This window comes from Enoplosus armatus, chromosome 4 (assembly GCF_043641665.1).
Source record: "Enoplosus armatus isolate fEnoArm2 chromosome 4, fEnoArm2.hap1, whole genome shotgun sequence".
Lineage (NCBI taxonomy): Eukaryota > Metazoa > Chordata > Actinopteri > Centrarchiformes > Enoplosidae > Enoplosus > Enoplosus armatus.
Window position 1 is genome coordinate 10,765,844 of NC_092183.1, and position 24,488 is coordinate 10,790,331.

A 24,488-nucleotide genomic window follows, 5' to 3' on the forward strand; every position below is an offset into this window, starting at 1 on the left:
CTAAGCAGGTCAAGTTTGTATCACACTAAAATGATGAGGTCAAGAATGCTTGTGTACACAGATATATACATGAAGACGCAATAACTGTATAAGATGCAGGCATAACAGAGCACCCACGTAAACCAGCAGAAAGTCACAGGCACTGACATGCACATCCAGACACACACGCCCACATACTTTCAGCAAATCTACTTTGAATCCGTATCAGCTGGGAAGTGATAGCAGATGTATGATCCATCCTCCCTTAACAGTAAAACAATCCACAGTGCAGTTTGTTCCTTGTTTAGTACAGACTTCAAAAACTGATGTCATGCCAGAGGAATGTTCTTGAGTGCGTATGTGTGTGTTTCTGACTTAGGCTACGTTCGGGGACACATTTCAGACTGAAGACCAGTTAATTAGGGAGCTGTGTCCCCTATTGGGAAAATGATGATTTTTGGGTCAGTGGTTAAGGTTAGGGTTAGGCTAGTAGTGGTTAGGGGTTAGGGGTTAGGTAAGTATGCTCTCTTTCAGTGGTTGAATGCTGTTGCTGATATATTAGAGACCAAACAGCAAGAAATTTCTATGAATGACACCACAAGAAATACTGACACCTGAACAAGCAATGGGTCGCAACAAGGAAAGAAGAAATCTAAATGTATACATGTACCTACCTAAAGACACATGAAAGTTTCACAGTCCTGTTTCACTGTCATACAATACAATTATTAATTTAATGTGATTAACACAAAAGGCGTACACAATGTTTTAATGAGTGCTAATGCAGTGCAGTACTAGTTCATCTTTAGTTCATCTGGCTATAACAAGCCCCTGTCAATCAGCCTACGCGTTGTCATTTATGTCGAATAACCCACATTCCTATATCACTGTAGCGATTTGCATGCAAAGCCCATCACTCATCACACTGCACTCAGAATCCTCTTTTGGCTTCCACTACCGCCTCAATGAAAAAGACAGGACAAATCTACTTCACAGGATTATAATTTGAGACATTTTCTTGCCTGTAGGGTAATAAATAGACCAATATTTCTTCTCTATTATGTAACGTGAGAGAATGAGACAGTGAGGAGATGGAAAGTGAGACCGCTCAGTACTGCAGGGCTATATAAGAAGTGTTTGACAGAATGGAAAGATGGATGAAGTCGACATCGAAGTGAAATTAGCAAGTGAGCAGAGCTGTCTCCTCGACAGAGGTTTCAGGCTGCCACCTGGCCAGGCTGTCTGCCTGTCAGAAAAAACCCTGCAGCTGATGGATATAGTGGCCGTTAAAGGTGTTCGATGTAAATACTTTTGCAACTACCAACTTACACAATATCACAATAGATAATCACTGGAAAAAAAGAAAACAGTGATTATCACTTGAAAAGTACTGTAACAAGGTATAAGAACAATCAACAGGTATTAACACATGTAGAGGAATGCAGTCCAAACAATATGACTGTCCTTAAAAGGATAAGGCTGGTGATGTTCTATATTTTTCTCATTGTCAACAAATTCCACGAAAAGACCAAAACCAACAATGTGTTCTGTCCATCTCCTTGTACTTTCCCAGCCTGTCTATGGCTCTTAGCCCCAAGCCCACTGGTTCCTACTGAGGACGTAAATCTTTAAAAATGGGTTACAATATACACATTTCATTTTTATAAAAGGCAAAATAATTTCCAAAAAACAAGTGGGCAGTATAGTTCTCATCAAACATTACACAAACAGGAGTAAATATGTTTGTTGGAGACGATTTACAGCTGCAGATTTGGTGAACCGGTCCTATTTACGGTAGCAGGACAGTGTATGTGGGATTGACTCAAAATAAACTACAGTGCCCATGTTCATAGTGAAGGAACATGTCATCCAGTGGTGTGGCCCACTGATGTGTTTTTAATAGTTTGATAGTTAAGAAGGCTAAGATAATGGAGGATGCATGCAAAAGACAAACTGCAGTCCAAAATGTATTAAATTATAAGTACCGGCTCAGTGAGGCTATGCATAGACACAGCCATGCCATGAGCTAAATGCTAGAGTCAGCATGCTAACATGCTCACTATGACAATGCTTAAATACTTAGCAGGTATAACGTTTACCATGTTCACCATCTTAGTTTCTAAGCATTTATAAACCAAAGTGTTGGACAAATTTAAAGTTTGACCTGATGATGCGCTAAACAATTCATGCAGAGGGGGACATGAAAGTGTGTACCAAATTTCAAAGCAATCCATGTAATAGTTGTTGAAATATTTCACTCAAAGACACAATGGTAAACCTCATGGTGGCACTAGAGAAAAAGGAGATCAACAATGTCATTAGGATTTATTGTCTGGCAACCATAGATGTCAATACATTTGTGTATTATTTGTAGTACACAACATTTGTGCCAATCCATCTTGTAGATGTTGAAATATTTCACAGGATAAATAAAAACCTGCTGGTGGCGCTATAGAAACAGTCATGGAATCAGCAAAGTCATTAGGATGCGTCCTCTGAATGTCCTTTAATGTCAGAACAAAATTTCTTGACTATCCATCCAATAGTTGTTATATATATATGATATTTCAGTCTGGACCAAATTGTTTGGATTGAACAACTGACTGCCATCCACAGAGCCTCTGGTGCAGCTAAAAACAGCCTATTGTGAAAGCAACTGGTTGACCAGCTTGAACACAAGATCCCTCTCAACACTCTCTCCCCAAGGCTAAAAGCAAACCCAGACATCGGAAGCATTACCACTGAGCGTTTCACAGCACTTTGTTTCAAATATCTCATTTTGGCCGGTTCAGCGCAGAGGTCCCACGGACATTAAGCCGTCTGGCTTTGCACAGACAAATGAAATTACCCCCTGCCTCTACGTTCCACTATCGTACACACACCCCAGGATGCACACCAAGACCAGCAGCGGCGTCCCCTACGCCATACAATGGACCCATCCATCACTCCAGGGAATGGGTCCTGTGGACTCATCCATTAGTTAGTAGAATGGGTGTGCAGTGACAGGCCTGTCTTGCCACCGCCTCTAATCCAGATTTATGGCACAGTGTGTCTGTGTTACTGTTAAATGTAGTACTATATGCCAGCTGTTGCCAGCAGGTTCACATCTGAGGGCAGTTCAAAGCAACGCACCATCACTCACCAACCACTGATGACAATGGAAGCATATATGACACCTGGGAAAGAACAGCCCACACGACAGTGGTGATAATTTTGAGAAATGCTTCACATACATCCCAGCAATCGGTCATGAATGTAAAATTCAAAAGCGATCATGCATGAATTGTCTTCTGGTTATCCTGGGGAGAGATACTTGCATGTTCACAACAAAATGTATAACCCTATCCTGTCAAGCAGTGGAAGAGTTAAAAGGCGGCTCCTTCAGTTGTGAGAAGGTACTGTAGGGGAGCAGGTAAACCTATACTGCAGATAGAAAAGGGAAGTTGAGAGGCCCAAGATAACTAGAAAGGAATATTCCTGAAATAACAAAACACTTGCTAAACTGGACCCTGCTATCTTCATTAAGAGCACAGAGGAAGGTCTGACCAAGAAAAAGAGAGGAGGAAGCAAGAAGAGATGGATAGTAGTGGCCAACGCTCAGGAGGTTTGGAGCTGTCCCGTGTGTGTTGAGCAGGAGACAAGCAGAGGAACAAGGGGAACTCCAGAGAAAAAGACATAAAGCTCACCTAAAATTCCTACCTACATGCAATCACTTTAAAAGAGTGCACAGGACCCTCCCTCTCCTTCTGTCCAGGTGCAGGCATGCAGAGCTGCCTTTTCAACTCTTTTGTGTGGCTACAGAAGAGAGGGAGATCCACTCAAGGTGGGAAGAAAGAAACACCTCATCCTTGACTATTTGATTAACAGCTGTCTCCTGTGCCAAAAAAATCCAACCCCCCACATCCCGCCCTCCCCAACCTGAATCCCCCAACTGCCTCCTGAAAGAGCAGGTCTGTGTCGCACACTTCTAGGGTTACTTTGCAGATCAAACTGGAGAGGAGAGTAGAAAGGTAAGAAATCCACTGAGACATCAGAAGGAAGAGGGGAGGACAAGCAGCGGGAGGACTGGGAAAGAAATGGACTAAGGAAGAAAAGGGAAAAAGGGGACTACACAGGTCAACAAGGAGGCAGGAGGAGCAATTCAGTAAGGGTGCAAAGCGATGAGGAATCATGGCCAATGAGGCGAAAGAGTGAGAGATGTCAGAAACTGGGCCAGGTTAAGATTAACATCTAATCTTTGTAATTTGCATTTTGTGGTCTGCTATTATATTTCATTGACTTACCATTTAAGATGGTAACAAGCAGCAATGCCTTTCCTCAAAAGGTAATGATTTTTCCTTAATTAACAGCGTTATCTTTTAAATGTTGGTGATTTTGCATGATTTATCCCATTACTGCTGACCGCTTTGAAAAGTATGTACGTTTTTAGATTTATTTCCCCATTTCCAAGGGACCATCAGTTTTCACTCATTTTGGTATGCCATGGAAATCAACTTGTAAAAATTTGGCACTTATAATCCATTATTGTTAACATTGTATTCCAAATGTATGTTATTAGTGCATGGTTGAGAGTGGAGAATCAGCTGCCATCAAATTGATATGCTTTACTGTTGGAAAAAAAAAGCTGATAAGACTAACAATTAGCAAACATGTAGGTTGTGAAGACACAAAGATAATGTGAATTTAGGCGGATTAAAAAGGTTGCTGTTTGGAAGCAAGTCTGAAATAAATACATTCTCTTGCATCTGCATTACCATGCAGGAATAATGTAATGTAACAACAATTTCTACTGCACTGAAATGAATGAAACCCAATGTCTCTGTAGAAGGTACGAAATCAATCTAAAAACTTGTGGTATGCTTTGGGAAATGTTTGCCAGTCATGTAAAATAATATGTGATTTCTAGTTAACATGCAAAACCACTGGTCTGTTCCTATTAAAGACAAAAAAAGAGCTCAGGGGGTACATTAAAGAGCTCCAGGGCAGCGGGGGATTATCCTGCAGGGTACTAATTCCCCTCGACACTCCAGCTCCCTACTTCCTCCCAACAGGGACCAATGGCCAATGTAACTTCCTGCTAGCCCATAAACAAACAATGCAGTCAACTGAAGTCAGGCTTAAAATCCTCCAGTGCCACTTAGAGAGGTCAAGAGGTATACACCAGTCATAATTTTTACCTAGTGCCTGTGACAGTTATATGGCTGCCTAGTTTGGCTGTACTGCAAAAGGAACAAGCAGTTTAATTTCTTGATCCTTTTTCTCCCCATTTCTTCGGGCAGCCACCCCCTAAGAGGTGAGAGTTGTGTAAATCAAGGAATAAATCAAAGCAAAAGGAAGCGAAATGTAATATCAGGGAACATTATGTGTATAGTTGGAGAAGAATAAAAACTATTGTGGCAATAAACATGTTTACAAGAAGCCTGTTTGTGTTATTCTGCTTGAAAAAAACAGCGATAATCAAGGAAGCTGGTAATAAAAGAGCAATGAGAACTGCTGAGAGACAGATATGTTTACGTATTTATGTGTGTGGGTTTATCAGAGCCCGCCATCAAGTAATGTGGGGTGGCCCTCCCTTCCCCTGTCACAAAAAAACCCAAATGGCAACAACAAAAAAATAACACATTGATTCGGCTCAATTACAGCTATAACTTAGGGATAACCCAAATGTTAAAAACATGTTAAAATTTCACCACCAGACAAAACAACAAATAACAGGCAATGACAAATGATCTGTGTAGCATTCCTCTGACGTCATCCTATCACACTAAGTACACATCCTTACACCATTATTTGAACAATGCAGGCATTCATACAAACACGAGCACAGGAATCTGCCTGTCTACAGTGAAGCAAAACAAAACCCACATCACCCACACGACTAAAAGGCCCGTTTCAACACTTGTGTCATTTCTCAACAAAATGAGGAGGAAACCACCCCTCTCTCTGGGACGTCAGACATGTCTTCATTTGGACACGCTGCAAACACAGTGATCTCTGATTAGTCCTACAAGTCCAGCCAACGCTTTGAGACACATAGACCTCAGCTTCAAAGAGCGAGAGGAAATGCCGTGCCCTTCCTGTCACTCCCAGTCGGAACCAAATGACGTGGTCGAGATGTGATGAAGAGATTACACATCCAAAGAAAAAAAAAAAAAAAAGTATGAGCTCAGGCACATAAAAATAAAGACACAAATGTACAAAAGCACGTACACAAAACACACACATTACTAATTACTAATGTTTAAAAAACAGTGGGAGGATTAGGGTTAGGGTTAAGGTCTGACCATGACAATTCAGGAAGATCCATTATATTTAGAGCTTTGGTTCATTCCCATGTCCTTCCTTTTGTACCGACCGGAGACAGGAGTAACTTTGAGGGATTCCCCAACTTTGCTCACTGACGACCAACTCTGACCAACTCTTTCATACTGTGTTTTGTTTCCTCTTCTCTCAGACACCTTTTTATCTCTCATCCATACTCCTCTATTAATGTTTAACCATACTATATTTTTCTTTCTTTCCCCTTACCGGCTCCTCAATCTCTTAACATGCATGGGGAGAGGACACAGAGCAGTGCTTCTAAATTTCACTCTCTTAGGCTGGTTTGTCATAGGTACAGTAAGAAACAGGAGGACAATATTAAAGTGTAAAGACAGAAAAAAAGAACAAAGATATTTTTTGGCATATACAGTATGCCTGTTGCAGGCTAATATGCATCTGTTGATAACTTGGACTGCTAAAAAACTCTTGGAGCCAAAGTAGAACATAAGGATTATGTTCAAATATAACAGATTGATGCTCTCATTGTTACATAAAATAAACTAAAATTGGTTATGCAAAATCCTGTGAACTGCTGACAGGCCTCATCCCCTGGAAGCTACATTTGCGTAAGCCTAGTACCCTTTGTGTGCATGCGCGTGTGTGTATGTGAGAATCAGAAAGCCCTGTGGGTGCACAATATACACGGCACAGGCCTTGAATGCAGACTTGCCCTTACTTGACTCCTTAATCTTCGTTTCCTGCCCTCCCTCTCCGTATCTCAGTATAAAAACTTCACGCCACTGTGAATCCTCCCCTGTTTCGCCTCTGCCCTCCCTTCCCTGTATCACACCACAACAGCTTCATGCCTCCTTGCCACAGCTCCCTGTCGCACAGCTCCTCGACTCCTGCTGTTTCCACGAGGGCACTGCACAAAAACCGTGCTTGGCTTGATCCCAAGCACTGGGGCCCACATACCTCCCAATCTCTAGATTAAATAGCCCAGTCTCTGAAGTCCTTCCAGGGGCTAATGGCTTTTGTTGCTGGGAATAATCCACACATCCTCTCCCACATCCTGGGGGTCCGCTGGCCTGTCGCGAACCCCGCCTTTCTCTCATCTCCATCTCAATCTACGCTTCCATTTTGGTTGACCTCCCTGCCTTCCTATGGCACAACCCTGTGGTTAAGTGCGGAGGCATGCAGGACCGAACCACCCACACTGAGGGGAGGATGCAGGGAGTTGACATTGGGTTGAAACCCATGCAGAGTTTTATAGGGAGTCAGTGCAGGTGCTGTCTGAAGCTTAATGAAGGCCCTAAATCTCTTCTCTGTCATCTGCAGCTAACTGGAGTCTAAGCAGCCAGGGCAAGAGGGATAAGTGCCTAGGAGCTATCCTCATAAAGGGAAAGAAAACATCCGTCAGGCAACAGCCACAGCAGAACAGCCTCTGTGTTACCACTTGATGTCCGTTCAAAATAAATACAGCAGGGAGACAGATTTTCACAAGATGAGAGGAAAGATTTTCCGTAGATCAAAGAGCACTCTGTATTTTGGGTGAAGTAGTTGAAATAAGTATGCAAAGTTGAGAACTAGGTCCAGACTGCAACCCTCTTGTCGCCCTCTGTCCTTCAAAGTATGTCTGATTGAGACCACTCTTGGCTATAACGTCAGCAGTTCACGCAGAATACATATTCAGGTATGAGCTCATATCCTGTCTGGGGCACTTTTCTCCAGGGAGGCCGCCGGGGGAGAGGAAAAAGGCAGACAGAGAGAAAGAGAGACTGTGGCTGCAGACCGCAGACACTGGGATAACGTTCACTGACCAACCTAATCAGTTTATTTCATCAACACAATTTGAAAAAAAGGCCAGTCATTAATGGTCTTAATTTTGTTTCAATTTTAACGTCATTCATATGGCTACCGGCTGGCTTTCAGTCATATCTACAGGCATACCATATGCCATCTGAAAGCACTATATTGCAGAGAAAACATAAAACTTAATTTCCAGACAAACTATAACTATTGTAGAATGCTTGAGGCCAGACTGAAGAGTAATCGACTGCACAGAGAGGTGGAGAAGACAGAGAAGGACGGCAAACACGAAGATTTAGGGATATTATGGGGCAAAGAGAGAAACATAAAGTCAGGAGATGAAAAGAGAAAAATAAGAGACAATGAAGGGTGAAGAAGTGACAGAAGCAGGACACTACTGATTTTCAGGATAGAAGGACAGCAGAAAACAGGGAAGAGTGAGGTAATAAAAGGGGGATAACTATGGAAAGCAAATGGAGGGGAAAGGAACTAAAGCAGGGGACATGGTGAGGGTGAAGAGGGAACAAAGAAATACATAGAGGAGAATTATCTATAGTGCGTAGGACAGTGAATCTGTCATCCTGTGGCTGTGCACCCAGACATCTGCCCCCAGACCTCCACTAAAACTGCACAAAAACATACATACATAAATACACACAGGTCTAGTGTGGAGCAGAAAGCATGCAGACCACCTGAAACATCTGCTGGTAAAAAAAGGTATATTACACAGAAGACTATTGAGAAGACACTGAGTCAATGGAGTTGTGCCCAGAGAAGAAGTTAGCCACCTCTCTCATCAAAAGGGTCAGGGTTTGGGGTTAGAGTTTTGGGGTCTTTAAGGGTAGGAAAAATGAATTAAAGAAGAAGGAAGAACCATGTTATGTTTGGAGGATAGAATGGAGAAAATACAGCGTAAACTTGGAGTGTCAACTTCATGGCCAAAATGTAAAAATGTAAAAATAAAAGCGCTAACAGGTTAAGAGATGTGGTGGGAATTCGTTATAGGAAGCGAGCTGTTTGGAATGGAAAAAGGGATGAAAGAGGAAAGAGGTGGTGAGTTTTGGAAACAGGATAAGGGAAGGGAGGAGTAGCATTTTGGAAAAGAGATGATGAAGGAACAGAGGGAATAGAAAAAATTAATGAAAAGTAGAGGTTAACCCTTTATGGGACAATGAAAGAAGACAGGGATAGTGTATGGAAAAAGGGTTTAAGTAGAGGCAAAATTCTGAGGCTGAAAATTGTCTGCCAACTTTTATGTGTTTACATTTTGTCTGGCTTTAATCTAGTGCTGCTTGAGTATTTTAATGTTATGTTTCGTGCTGAAAATAAAATCAATAGTGGCAGCATTCAGTCTCAAACTCTGAAACACATCCTTTTATAAGCACCACAGACATGCTTGCAAGTCAGAAGATAAGTCCCACAGGCCAGCGCTGAAAGCGGTTATGTTGGGGAAAAAAGAGGGATGACAAGTGACTGAACAGAGTTTAGAGGGGGTCACGGTTGGACTTTTTAATTCAGTGAAGAATTCCAATTTGGAAGATCTCCACAAAGAAGATTGAGACAGAGTGGGGGGGGTTGGAAATGTGAAGTATGCCATTAATCATGCAACCCAGAAACGTTTTACTTGAAAAACCAAAACCAGAAGCAGCAGGATAAAATTGAAAAATAACAAAGTGCTGGCTGTAGCTCTGTTGTGGCAAATCTTTGATGTTCTGTTTCTTTACAACTTGTAAATTATTGTCCAAAAATTGGCCTGCACACATCTACTTTAGATGAATGCACAATACAGTAAAAATGTGACAGGCGATAATATGTCAATGTTGTGTTCACAGCTTGTTTCTGCTGCCCCCCAAGTGGTCAAAGCAAATTAAAAAGTAAAGTTAACTACTTCACAAATACAATTTCAACTAAGACTCTGTTCACTGCTAGTTTTCTCTGTCCTAGCTACCCTCTTTCCAGTATTTTGCTCAATCTACGCCTTCCACCATTCTACCAAAGACCTAGGTGCCATTACCTGGCCATGCCCAGACTGGAGAACCCTGCTGGGACGATGAGAACATCCAGGCGGGGAAAGGGGTGGACCCCCAGAACGGTGTGGGCTGCAGCCAAACATCGAGGCAACAGGTTGAAGACCCCCGTCTGAAAAAGGAAAGCAACAAGTTTCGCAAAACAAGTGACGACTGTACAAAATTGCAAAATGTTTGTATATTGATACAGATGGGTATGCAATGGTATGAGTACTATATTGGCTCTTCCACGTACTTGTGTATGTGTATGATGGTTCTATGTGCCCTAGGTTAGAGGATATCTAGAAGTATGAAGTCTAAGGCAAGTGCACTTATTGTTTGTTCTTGTTGAAGATGTTCCCCAACTCATCTAAAGGGCATCATCAGCTCAGAATTGACTGAACGGGCAAAAGCCTTTGACTTAATACTTATAATAATATAAATAAATACAAATATAATATAAATGTTATTCCAGTTAGATATTTCCATTTAGAGTATGACGAATGTTTTAAGTGGCCCTTATGGGAATAAAGTCTCCTACTTTTACCATCCTGCCAAGGGATTGCAGTTGAAAACTGCTGGCATAGTGACACAAACATTAACTGATGCTAACTGTCTCTTCTAATCATATAAAATATAATTAGCTCAAGTCTCAGTGGCTTTTTGTCAAAACTCCACCTGGGCCTTCTGCAGCAAGCAGACGGGGCCAAACACACGATGTGGAATCACCCGCTGGGACCTAGCCGACCACTCAGTAAATCGGCAAGGGTAGTCGCCATGGGAACAAGAGATGCCGTCATCCACCATGCCTGAATAATCAGTTACAGAGACCCCCTCATCCTCAAGGGAAGAGTAACAGAATGCAGAGTCTGAGCGGGTGGTCTGGTCTCCGCTGTAGCAGATTAAAATGAGGAAGAAAAGTTTAATCCAAGGTTAATAATGACGATTTAATGAATTTTCTTATTGAAAGAGTATACAGTTATTGAGTTGGTGAACCAAATATGGCACAATGTGTCCTGTCACTCTGTGCTAAGCATGGAAATGAAAGTAGTGGAAATATGGAATATATACGTCACAAAGGCAAACCACAGTGATCCCAAAAATATCTAGGTGCCGACATGCAATCTCATTCACTCTAAATCCAATATCCAGCACTAACTCCGTCCTCAGCATCAGAGCTGTTCCAAAGGTTTCGAGCGACATCCAAGTTTCCTTCCAGCCAGTCGCTGAAAATAAAGGCCTTCCTTATAGCAGGAGATTCCTGGGGCCTGCAGCAGGCTACAACTGGGCTGCTGCTGGAGGAAAACCATGAGGGGAGGAGGAGAATTACTGGAAACCACTGGTAGACCTGCCAACCTGCAGGCCAGTGGAGAGGGAGACCCCAGCCCAACCCTGCCCTGCCCACAGCAAGCCAGCCCTATCTAATGGCCCAACCTGCACTCTATATCCTCTACCTCTATAAAATGTATGTCAGATTTATAGATATAAAAGATCATTTCTGCTGGGCATTGAACCCACTGTATTGTGGTACAAGCTTTAATGTATTTGTCATAAAAAGCTGAGTGAGTGCATCACGCTAACTTCACCTGCATCCTTTACGGTATGGCGAAAGGAAGGTTTCACCATGGAATAATGAAGGTCCAGACTTGGGTTAATAACAGTTTGGAGAGGAGAAAAGAACACAGGAAAAATAATAAAATACCTGTCAGTCTGGAGTGGGGAGCCCTTTACTACTTCACTGGTGAGGCTTCCAAGTCCAGACACAAGCTCAGCCTCAGCCCATTCCCCAGGTCCAGCCCCGAGTTTGGCCGTCTTGCCACAATCCGTCCTGTCCCTCACCCCTTCTTCCAGTGCTGGGGGAATTTTTGCTGTGACTTGGCGCCAGTGGCCCACTGCCAAGGTGAAGGTGGAGGCGGGCATGGGCATAGTGACGTAGTAATTCCAGACTAAGAAACCTGCAGAAAGTAGAGGAGGGGAAAGAAAGAAGGGATGAAAATGTCAAAGGTAGAGAAGCGGAGAAGAGTTTAGATAACAGACAGGTGGTCTATGGACAGAGGGTGTCAAATGCTGATTGTAAAACCGCCTGAGGCAAAGTTGTGATGTGTGATATTGGGCTATATAAATAAAATTGACTTGACTTGACTAGAGTATGGAGAGAAAAATAAAAAATAAAAAGTGGACTGAATGGCCATTTTGCTTAACTTCTGTATTCAGTCTGATGTCGTGTAGCATTTTGTGTTCGTATCCCTCATGCCAACATTTCAGATGAAACAGATCTACAGTAGTGGTCGCTCTACACAGTTAACATCTTTCATGTCAATTTAAGAGTTGTTAATCTTGTAAATCAATTTACAACGACCTGTACAGCTAATCTCATCCACACTCTGACACACGAAGATGGCGCTGTCATTCTTAATCCACCAACAAAGCTCTGATTGGTTTGGTCGAAACAGATGTCAATGAGCACAACACCACACCTATTTAAATTGCTGAAAAAAATCTGAGGAGATGTGGAGTTTCAGAGGTCTGGAACCAAGATAGAAAGAAACGTCTTCAAAGTAAAAATTAAAGTCTTGTTTGAAAATGTTCCATGACAATGCCAATAAAATATTATAATATAAATAAATAATGAATTATTATTATTATTATTATTATTATATACTAACAATAATAATAATAATACCAAAATGCATGTTTTCAATGCTGCCTTAACAGAAGCAGCTGTGCAAGAACTTTGCCTAAATGCAGTGAAAATTTGGTAAAAGTTTCTTGATTTCCTTATTAAATATTTGACCAAATAAGGAAACAAGCATTAGCCAGCATTCCACACATTTACTCAAAAAGTACTGAGGTCCAATACACAGCCCTAAATAGTCAATTAACAATAAGCCACATTTTCTAATCAAGGGTCTAAAGGTGTTGTATGCTGTAAAGAACGAAGTCCCTTTGAGGCAAATTTGTGATCTTAGGCTATATTAATAACATCGGCTTGACTTCTACTGGTTGTCACAAAAGGCTTAGTGAAATAACAGCTTACGTGTGTCCCCGTCCTCAATAGGTACAGTCTGCTCCTCCCCACTCATCAAAACCACACACTCACTGGGGGCCCGTACTGTTGCCTGCCATGTTGACATGGCAACAGGCGGCTCCTGGCAGGGGAAGAGGGCTCGGTTGTTCATGGGAGAACCGGCAGTGTAAACACACACCCTGGAAGGGTAAACAATGGTAAACTATAAACAACCCTTCAATGCTCAAAGGATTCACCAAATACACACACACATACAAAAAAACACACAGAATAGAATATAATAGCCTGAGGCGTGTTTTTATGAATTAATGAATCAGTATTATTCTATTCCGACGTGGCAAGTTCAGAATATTACACTATAAATCGAGTAGCAGGAATCAGAGCAGATGTGCTGCCACTTGCCAGTTTTAAAAGGGGGTATAATCATACTACAAAGGCACTGTTCCATGGAATGGCTTGAATGATTTGCATCCTGAGACGAACCTGTCGTCCTGGTCTTTGGTCCACCTCACAGAGCCTCCTGTTGGCTTCGTCTCATAGCAGATCCTGAGAGCACGAGGGAACTCCTGAGGTGACGCGACCCCCTTCTTCCTCACCTGCAGACTCCATCGGTCTCTATGAAAATGCAGTGAGCTGCCATCCTGAGCACCAGGGGCACAGCTACACAGCAAGAAGAGCTGGTGTTTCTGCTTCCATCGGCTAGAGGGCAGGGAGATAAGGTTCTGAATAAAGGCTGCCTGTGGGTTCACTGAACTGACCCTTGACCTCTCAGATGCAACCTCTGGTTGGAGGCTAGACATGGCTGACACAGAGGTGATGTCCACCTCCTCGACCTTTGATACATCAAGGTCACAGCAGTCCAGCACTAAGGTGAAATCACAGTCACTGGTGGTTTCCCACGAATGTGAAGACTGAATATTTTCGGTTTCGCCTGCAGTCTGCAACCCAACCTCAACCGGAGCCTGAAATTCAGCTCTGTCTCTTTCGCAAGCACCAAACATCTTCTCCATCCTTTCTGTAGTCTTCCCAAGTCCTTTTGCACCATCCTCCATTGTATCCACATCCTGCAGTCTACACGCAGACCCATCCTGACTCGCTTCAGCCATAGTCCCACCTCCAGGTCCGGTGTCACCCTCAGCCTTATTCCCTACTTCAGAGCAAGGCTCCAGGAACAGAACGACACTACCACTGATGACCTTCTTGTCAAAATGAACGGTCAGGTCCAACACATAATGTCTGACAAGTATGTGGTTAGTATTGGCTCGGAGTGGAAGGTCATCTGTGTCAGGGTTTAGGTCCCCGTCTGGCTCCATGTCACATAAATGGCGTCAAAGTTGAGCAGAGGACAGCTTAACCTAGGAGGCAGGACCAAAAATAAAGCTTTATTTATGTCTTCTTTTTCGAGAAACAAACTTTTTATTTATCATAGGGTAATTGACTGAGTGCGGCTTTGTGCAAGTTGCAGACAATACTATTAGTTGATATTCTATTGCTTCCTGTGGGCTGAGGTACTTACTTTGCCTGTGAATTAAGTGTTCTGCCAGCATACTGTGATGAAGCCATATCTGTCAGGGTCTGTATGCTTAACTCAAACTTTAAGTGTCAAACTCCATCTGCTCACACATTCCACAAATGTTTCCAAACAGGAAAACAGTTTAATGATCCCATTTTGATCTATGTTAATAAAGCAGTAATAGCAAAACACCTTAGCACAGCGCCAGGAACAGCTAACTGCAACATACAGCAACTCTCCTGCTGTATATGAGTGTTTATGTCCGTCACAATCCTTCCATTTAGCCTGCTTGGGGCATGAAGCAGGCTTGGCAGGACAGAGGTGCAATTACCATTTACAGCAGGAAATCCTCAGAGGTTATTCAGTGCAGGAGTATATTCATAAAATTATGAGCACACAAAAAAAGGATAATATCTACAGCAACAGGAAAAGGCAAAAAAGCCATAATATCTCCCATTACTGTTAGAGGTTGGTTAAAAACCTCCATCTCTGACATATATGACCACTCTGGTTCTAACTATGCTCATAAAGTGAGTATAGTAAGTTAACATACTCACTAGTGATTATGTTCACTGTATATCTGCATACTGTTACAGTAACTAAAGAGTGGCTCCAATAGTTTTCAAATGGGCTGCAATGGGCTGAGTGAAGTAAAAATAGAGATTAAATAGATAAAAGGTTATTAACTTGTAAAAAGCTCCTTGTGAAAGTTAAAAATGTGACAGCTCAGGGCGCATAGTGTCCTTGCAGGCAAAACAGGTAGGAGCTTGCCTTTCATGCATGCTAAAGTCAGACCAGAAAGAAGGCAACGTCACGTCTTATTACATGCTACAGACCAAAAGAAATACTTATACACTTAAAGTGTTGGTTAAGCACCTTGCCACACGTATAAACACACATTGAAGTAGCCTGAGAAGACCTGACAGCTCAGTAACACGTCGTGACGCATAAAAGACAGCACAAAGGACGACTCATTTTGAATTGACGTTTGAGTTTTAAACTTTACGGTGGTGTGAAGCTAACTGACAGTATGACATGACAGACTTCGGGATTCAACTTCATCACAAGTCTGCTCTCTGTCGATTCAAAACTTAACGTCCAAAACTACAGCAGCGTTGCTGCCATTAATCGCCATCTTCGCTGTAGCTAACGGTGTATTTAACAACATGTCATAAAAAAAACCCAACCGTCTACATGCAGCTGGGAACAACAAGTAATCGCTTGTTGTCAGTGAAATCTACAACTAACCTGTGTCCATCCTGTCGACGGCGAGCCGTTATGACGTCATACGGACGCGACAGCAACAGATTGTAGTTTTCCCCACTCGTTCTTCCCGCGTTTTATGCTCCCTTTGTAGTTTCTATACTCAGTGTCGACAAGATTTATGGGAAAAATACATTTTGTAGATATTTATCAGAGATACACATTAATGAATATAGTTAAGTCTGCAAATATTTATTCAGTTTATTAATTGCCAGTAAGAAAGCGATGTTGCTCTGTTATTATTAATAATAATGAAAAATGAAAATAATGTATTTTTCAAAAAGGACATTTTTAAGTCCCCAATTGAAGGTAAAAGTTTAAAAATAATCACTAAACACAGTGGTGACAAATGTGCATATATTAAGTTTTATTCGGGTGCTTCAACAGCATTGTATGCATGACAAGTTAAAATTCCACATTTAATAAAACACAACAGATATGAACATAAAAATAGCTGATCAAGAAATTAAAATGCAGTCTCCAGTGGTCGAATGCCACCAATATATCTTATAACACCAACTTTCAGCAATATATTGCATGTTTCAAAAATAGGTATACATTTTAATTCTCACAATTAATACACACGCTGTATAACCTTTTCATCTTATTCAGCCATTTCAAAAACATTCAACAGTTCATAAATAAGAGTACCTGGAAATAGAGTGTAAAATATTCAAATGAGTATTAATAATCTATATAAAAATGTATACCCACTTTTGAAACGTAGAGCACATTTACATTACTGAAATACAGTATGAGCTGCAACATAACACCAATAAAATTAGCTGTTTCATGGATGTCCAATGGATTCAGGTTGTCCCTATTTAATACTGCAAAGCAGTTGGACATTTCTCCCCTGGAATGTATTCTGAAATAAGGAGTAAACATAATTCACAGTGCAAAGCACAGCTGTGTGGAGTGACTTTTCAAAATATTGCATTTCTAGTTAAGTTTCTCAATTTGGCACTGTGTGTTTCATAGGAAGTGGTCTATTTACAAACGGGTGCTGAAATGACTGGAACGTACACTGAGATTGTTACAGTACACTCACTGAATCCTGCCTACTGAATAATATTTCCAATTAATATCATTATTGCTATTATTCATCTAAAAATACATTTCCATAAAATAAAATGCAAAATAGTTTTTCATACCTTTGTAAACATCTTTGTAACTATCTGATGTAATACCTCTACTATATACAAAATTTGGATTTAGAGCTAAGCCATGTGTAATTTAGAGCCTCAGATAAGTCTATCTGCCTCCTGTGAAATTACATCACTTAACTCTTAATAAGTTAAACTCTTCGACTAGCTACATGGCCAGGTACTGTATGTCCAACAACAATAAGACAAGAATGGCCTTAAGAGTTAACACAGGAAATTGTGTCTATTTTTCCAGTGCACAAATCCATCCATACTCTTGCTGCTCTAACTGGCACATGTCACGCATAGACACGGGTGGAATTTCAAAGGCCCTTTAGCACATAACAGAATCATTTATCATCACTGAGTACAAAGTGACTTCAGTATGGCACCAAAATCTTCTACTCCAGACATTATCTAAATAAACACACATCCATTCACACATTTACATACGCACACACATACAGGACATGGGCATTATTGGAACGTATACAGGCCCTGGGCCAGCAAGGACCTCAGAGAAGAACTGCTTTTTTACCAACCCAGAGGAAATATTTGCAGCATTGTTAGGACTTGCAGTTATCTAAAAAAAAAAAAAAAAGGAAACCAACAGAGCCAAAGTATCTGAAGATTTTACAGTAAAATGCTAAATAAGCTACACTTTGCTCAAGATCCCCACCTCCCTATTTTTTTGTGCTCATTCTCCTTTTGCCTCCTGTAACAAACAACCATGAAATCATAAAAGTGGACATACAGCAGACATTAATACACACTGCTGGACAGTTGAGAACCTGAGTTCTCCATTGTGGACACAATGTACTGCTCCAGCACAGAGGAGTGCAAGGGTATCACCAGCAGTTCCTTTCCTCGTTTTTCTCCTCTTTCATCTTCTCTTTTTCCTCTCTAGGTTGTGTGACAGCCTCCCCTTCCTCTCCATAGCGCTGTCTCTCTCTCTCTCTCTCTCTCTCTCTCTGATGAGCTGTGGCATTCTCAGGAGTTTTCCTCCTGGGTTCTGCGGAAACTTAGACGTTTGAAGGATTCCCTGTGAGAGTGAGAGGACAGTGGGTGAGGGACGAGGGGGGAAAAGACAGACACAAAAGATAAGGAAAGATGACAACGATGAGGAAGTAGATGCGTAAGGTAAATGTGTCAATGATACAACAAAAATGGGAATTTTCATATCAATGACTCACGCTTTACAACCTGGAATGCCAGATCTAAAAGCCCACAAAAGCCCCAAAAGAACAGAGCTTCCAAAAGTGGCCAACATTTTTTCATACTTAACTCACCCATTAGCTACCATGATGCTTCACCAAGGCCCAGATGTTACACATGGCCATACATGAGAGGATTTAGTGTAAGATATTAAGGCAACTTGGATTACACTTTTTTATTAGAATTACGCATATAAATCTGTTGATATATTGTTATCGTATTTCTTATATAGAATCGACAGGGCTATAGTTTCTATTTTATTAACTTTTTTTTTCAAAATTTCAGGGTTAAGTGTGCCTTTGAAATACATGCTCATCCCTCGGCATGGACATACATTACAAGATGTATCAAGAAAAGCAATTAGTGAAGAATCTGTCTTTAGTAATACATGAGTGCAATTTGGCTGTGGCTTTGCTTCAAGACTCAGTCTGTGTACTGTGACTTTGTGCGGTTCAGCTATCAATATCTGTAGAGGTGACACAGGCAGTGTGAATGGATCTCTGCTCAATTCCATTTGTTTTCACTTTCCTTTGGGCTCAGCAATCATACAGAGTGATGAAGAGATCAATGATATGTGTTTTTTGTTTCTCCACCTCAGTCTCTCTTGTCAAAACAGTATTGGCTGTTTGTGGGTCTGTTTACCTGTTCTCCAGCCGAGGCCTGATTATGGGTTTATATAGCTCGGGAATCTTCCTCTCCAGCATGGGCCTCAGGCTCTCTCTCAGGCGGTTGTAGTTCTTCTTCAGCTCCTGCTGGTACTCTTTCTGGTCCGACGTGATCAGGTGCTTATTCTTCTCAACTGCCTCACCACACCTACAGGGTTTTATAACACATTTTCTTAAATGACATTGCATGAGATGAAAAAAGAAATGAATGTACTCCTTGACCTTTTTAATGCAATAACGTTAGACTTAAGAACAGCTTCAACAATGATTCTATGCAAACCAATCTGGCAGTAATCCCCTTTATATCCTCAAGCCTTCAGAAATGCACTGCACTGTTTCATGCTAACAACGTCATGTAACTACTTGACATAAATTGGACTCCTATGCATGCCAGAACTCTAAATGAGTTAACAATGTACTTGACTGTAAGGAACTCCTATATGTGTATTGGATCTTTCCAAGTACCTCGGCTAGAATGTGAATGACCCACAAGGCTGATTTCATAACACAGTTAAAGAAGCAACAGAGGTAAAACTCAAAATCATAAATGACTAACAAATAAAAATGCTATTCTTCCTCAAGTGCTGGAAAAGGGAAATTGCCTTATGGTAACAGAGGGAACCACAAGATCTGAGCTGAACTAAGAGCAGAGGGCAGGTATGGGGTCTCCCTGCAGTCCTCTATCATGACATGTATAATGGCCAACATACAGAGCAGTCTGCAGGAAATAAGAGAGACTGGGATGATTGCTAACACATGTCTGAGTTTATCTCTTAGCTTTTAATGAGGGTAATATGGAAACTGCAATGTCGTGTAACAGTATACAGTAAATACTGAGGGCAATGTGCATTTAGGACAGTTCACAAGGGTAAAGGATTTTCCAAACCATAAATACAAACTACTGATATGTAGCTCTCTATCTGACTGTGTGGTTTGAAATGTTTTAAAATCAATTCTTCTAATGAGTGTGTACAATATTTAAGTATCTTCATTTTAAAATTGACTAAATAAGAATGCTTTCTACAATAAACAATGTGCATGGTTCTTCCTTGCAACATCACTCACAACTTTTCTGAGCTGACCTTAAAAAAGGACATCTGTGTCAGTTACTGAAGGTAGATAATCCGAATTTGGGCAAAGGGGAGGCGGGACTAAACAGCAGCAAAACCACAGTTTGAGACAAGTGAGAAACCTGTCAATCAAGCAAACAGCCCCTCAAAATATTCCACTCTTCAAGCCTTCATCTCTAAGACAATACGTTTTAGAAATGCCATCAATACACACGTTAGATTAAATGACATTAGCTTTTGAGGCCCATTTTGTAGAACAAATGCATTGACTTTGATTTTTCAAGAAAGAAGAAAGGGAATTTCCTCTCGAATTCAATACAGTTAAGAGTTTTCTTGAAGAGAATTGGTGGAATCGTATCATGACAATCTTATTGTGTCAAAGTTTATCAAAATAAGTTATTAGGTTTTAATTTTACATGAGTAGAGTTTTTGTCTGATATAATGCATAAAAGCCGAACACAGTTCATTGTATAGAACATACAATTTTGCAACATCATGACACATATCTATATCAGAACAATGTTTTTACTGTTTGGATGTTGGAGCAGCCATATCATGTGGACCTACCCTGAACATTACAGTGCATTACTCAGTAATGAGTAAGCAGTTAATAAGTAGCATTTAGAGTAATGAGTTGTTCAGCAGATAACATGTGTGAGACCTGAGACATACTGTACTGTATGTGACGGGAGAGATGTAATTCAGTGTGGAAAAAAACGGCCAACTTAGAAAACAATGTTTTCTTGAGTGGATTTTTATCCTTTACAACGCCACTGTCAAGAAGATTGGCATACAAAGGGTGCAGTGCCAGCTTGCCTGGATTTAGGATAGAAAATAAACCTTTCTGAAATTACAGTAAATATTTGCCAACCTGCTTGTAGCAATAAATGCAGCTAGAATGTGACATGAGGGTTAGAAAATGAAAACCACCCTTTGGAGGCAAACAGCACATACCCACAAGATGAAAGGACACGCATACAAACACACACACACACATCAATACACACACACACACACACGCACTCACACACCAGCACAAATGACACACGTCTCCTGCATAACATCAGCATCTCCTCAGACACATTGCTGTGGGTAGTGTGGTTTAAATTATGTTCTGAATATTCAAAATATAATGAAACTCTTGGGAGCAATAAAGCTCTGCAATTCCAGAAGAAAAAGTGCTTAGTGATATTATGAGGAAAAATACCTTCCACTGTCAAATGGGAAATGAAAAAATAGATCCCCTGTCACAATGGGTTATAGTATTTCACATTCCTCTTAGTGTACCTGTTTGATTTCTTTAACTGTCAACTGGTATGCAATTGGGTGGATATTATCACTTCAATCACTATATCTTGACTGACACTTCGCTTAAACAGCAGGATATCGGTCTCCATCAGTCACAGTTGTCTACGGTGCTCTTTTATCTTCCTACAGTGACACCGGTAATGGCGTATACATAGAGCATTCTGGAGAAGACTTTCACTCCTTCTAAGTAATTTTTTCAGTACTCACAAATCTATTTGAAGTATTGTTCTATACGTCCACCTACTGAGCCTGCGCCAGACACTGGTAACAACAAAGAGTAGCACAAATGCAAATTCAAGAAAAATAGTTGGTGAACTCCATTAGGTTTAGGTTTGTTTTGGCGGATTTTTGTGGCGTTTTTCCTCATTTTTGCATGACTTTGGAGGTGTTGTCACAAGGTGTTGTTTCTTTGATCGTGACTTACCTCATTATAAACTCTTTGAAACACAGGCGCAGCTTATTGTGGTGACGGAAGAGCTTCGGGTCCGCTGGGATCTCATTCAGGAAGACCTGGGCCACCTCCAATGGGCCCTACAATGGGGGGCGGAGAGAGGAGGAAAGGGACAAAAACAAAGAGACAGAGTTAGAGAGACAAAGAAAGAGAAAGCAAAAACAGAGGGGAGGAAGGAAAGAGAGGAGGTCAGTGAGGAAGCGTTTGAGAGTGTATGAACAAAAGGAGGGATGAGAATGCCCCTCATTCAGACTGGGGGAAATGACTTCCTAACTGAATGCCTAATGCAGCTAAGGGCCGAGATGCTGAACTAGAACATGAGGAAGATATCAGATCATAGAAGGAGCCATGATTAGCCTCCTGCATGGCTAATGTCACCGCTAACCCTGCATACACCCACCATTTGGCTCCCATTTGCCCAGTATGAGATCTTGTTATCCTAACTTATATTCATCATAAAACCACAGCACGCTCGCACAGCGCCTGCATCACGACAGGCACAGTTAAACAGCTCTGATTAGCATCATAAACGCATTGGGCCTGGGCCTCAGCTCTTGGTCTGCGGACCCACACACAGTAACCCAGCCTCCTGTGCTGATTACAGTCAAGAGTTATATGTTTACGGAGCTGCTGAGCATTAGCGTTATGTATACAACCATCAGGTCGGAGCAAGGGACCTGTCAGATTAGACGGTGGAAGATAAAGCATAGGGGGAGGGAGCGGAGACGCCATAGCTAGCTTCATCATTACTCCAACGTTCACCATGCTGGCAGGACCTGGAAGCTATCAGATCAAAGAGACCTCCGGTTCAGCATGCCGTGCAGCAGAGACATGAAAGGAAGAGGGGCCATGAATTGACGTTTTAACTAAATCAGGGGAAAAGCAAAGAAGGGATTAGGGTTATGGATGGGGTGAAGGCTTTGATGTGTGATCACTGTCATGTCTCCCACCTGCACTCTGTGACTACAATGGAAACTGTAAATGTGATAAGATAAATAGAGGTAAAATATTCTGGTTTATTTTTACCCTGCACATTAAGAAGGAACACTCGGGGGACAAATGGGCTATGTATGATACAAAGAGCAATCGTTTTGGGAGAACAGCCATCATTTGGTTAAGCATGAAGTAAGTGATCATTTCAGCTGTAATAGGAGCACACAGTAATGTAAAATAGAAGCGGTGCCTTCACACATGCAATACTCGTACCTGGTTAACGGTGGCTCCCACAGAGCCTTGTAGCAGCATCTGTAACATCTTAGCATCAGGCTGTTCTCTATGTGTAGCAACGGCTAGCTCTCTAGTCTTCTTCTGCATGTCCTCTATGGCCACCTCAATGGGAGTCAGGTCAAACTGGAGACAAAAGAGAGGCAATATTGTAGACATTCATTGCTGCGATCATCAAGCGACAAATGAGGAGAAACTTAACTTAAAAGCGACAGGATGTTCCACACCATGAATTTGGCACTTACCTCCTCTTTCTGGATGACGTTGATGCGAGTCTTGACGTAGGGGAAGGCATGCATGGTGGTGAGGATGGTCTTCCTCTTGTACTGCTCGTTGAGTTCACCCCGCGGCCGCCCGCTCTTGGTGAAGGGCGTGGTGTACATGAAGCGCCGCAGGTTGAAGTTCTTCTCAAAGTTTGTCAGCCGGTCTTTCATCTCATAGTCATCAAAGAAGGGCTCCACATAAGTGATCTGGATATATGCCTGTAGACGAGTGGTGGTTTACTGTTTACTGGCAGTTTTTCCAAAATATGCAACATAACAGACACAAATTAAAAATACACCTTGCACATACCTTTGCTTCATGCCGACTACTTAACATACCCTATACAGCAGTTTGGTTTTGTGTTTAACTAAAAACTTACAATAACCCAAATGCACTATTTTCTTACTTATCAAATGTTCTTAGTAACATAACATTGCATACAAAGATTAAATACAACCACCCATATTTTTTTATTACAGTACAGACAGACATGTAGCAGTAATCAGTGGTGTGGCATTACGGTCACCTACTTTGCTGGGGTTGAGTTGTTTTCTGTCTACTGGTGTAGAGTCCTTGATCATCACCAATGTGTCCTCTCCAAAACACTGACTGTAGAAGTTCTAAGAGTGGTGGGGGGGTTGTGTAGTTAACGTACAGTATTGTTCATATTACAGTCTTTCATGATTTTTTTGCAAATTAACAGATTTCATTGCCATTCAAGGCTACTCATTTAGGAATAGAATGTTAAAAGAACCCTTGAAAGCATGGAATAACTTGAATTTAATTTAGCAACTGATTCATTGACTTATGTGATTCAAGAGTGGGCCTGACATTGTATTGCTCTTCATGACTTTATTTCTCCTTTTAAGCATGTAAATGAATTCCAAGTATTCAAAGCTCTCTAAAAACTCACTAAAAACAGATGGATGATTGTGAGTCTTGCCCTCAGTCATTCTGTGCACTCCCTCAGTCATTATCAGATTCCAACAGTCCAGCCAGGCACCATTTTCCCTTTTCACTCCACCTCAATCACATATTAATTCACAACATGAATATTGGTCCGCATATTCACACACGTTCCCCTGTCGTACCTCCAGCCTGTGTGATATCTCAGGCAGATGTGTGATCCCTGGCTCCTTGTAAATGAATTCCCGTTCGTCCAGGTCGCCGAACTTGGCCCCATAAAAACCCACCCGGAAATAGGTTCCAAACATCCTCTTATGACCCTGGAGGGAAACAAAGAGGATGTTTTATATTAGTCCCTAATCAATATGACATCAGTAACAT

At 41.5% G+C, this 24,488-nt stretch overlaps 2 protein-coding genes across 2 annotated transcripts in view; both read right to left on the minus strand.

Moving 5' to 3' along the window:
• aopep (aminopeptidase O (putative)) overlaps positions 1-14,396 on the minus strand; it is a 70,180-nt gene extending 55,784 nt beyond the window's left edge. Inside the window, exons 1-5 of the mRNA XM_070904009.1 lie at positions 13,567-14,396; positions 13,093-13,262; positions 11,758-12,010; positions 10,734-10,947; positions 10,064-10,188 (exon numbers count right to left, since the gene is read on the minus strand). Coding sequence (XP_070760110.1) covers positions 10,064-10,188; positions 10,734-10,947; positions 11,758-12,010; positions 13,093-13,262; positions 13,567-14,396 — 1,592 coding nt within the window. The remainder of the gene's footprint in view (positions 1-10,063; positions 10,189-10,733; positions 10,948-11,757; positions 12,011-13,092; positions 13,263-13,566) is intronic.
• Positions 14,397-16,204: 1,808 nt separating this feature from the next.
• dock8 (dedicator of cytokinesis 8) overlaps positions 16,205-24,488 on the minus strand; it is a 47,093-nt gene continuing 38,809 nt past the window's right edge. The window contains exons 41-47 of the mRNA XM_070905081.1: positions 24,293-24,427; positions 23,732-23,821; positions 23,183-23,419; positions 22,920-23,063; positions 21,687-21,793; positions 18,862-19,032; positions 16,205-18,046 (exon numbers count right to left, since the gene is read on the minus strand). Of these exons, the coding sequence (XP_070761182.1) occupies positions 17,995-18,046; positions 18,862-19,032; positions 21,687-21,793; positions 22,920-23,063; positions 23,183-23,419; positions 23,732-23,821; positions 24,293-24,427 (936 nt within the window). The 3' untranslated portion in view covers positions 16,205-17,994. The remainder of the gene's footprint in view (positions 18,047-18,861; positions 19,033-21,686; positions 21,794-22,919; positions 23,064-23,182; positions 23,420-23,731; positions 23,822-24,292; positions 24,428-24,488) is intronic.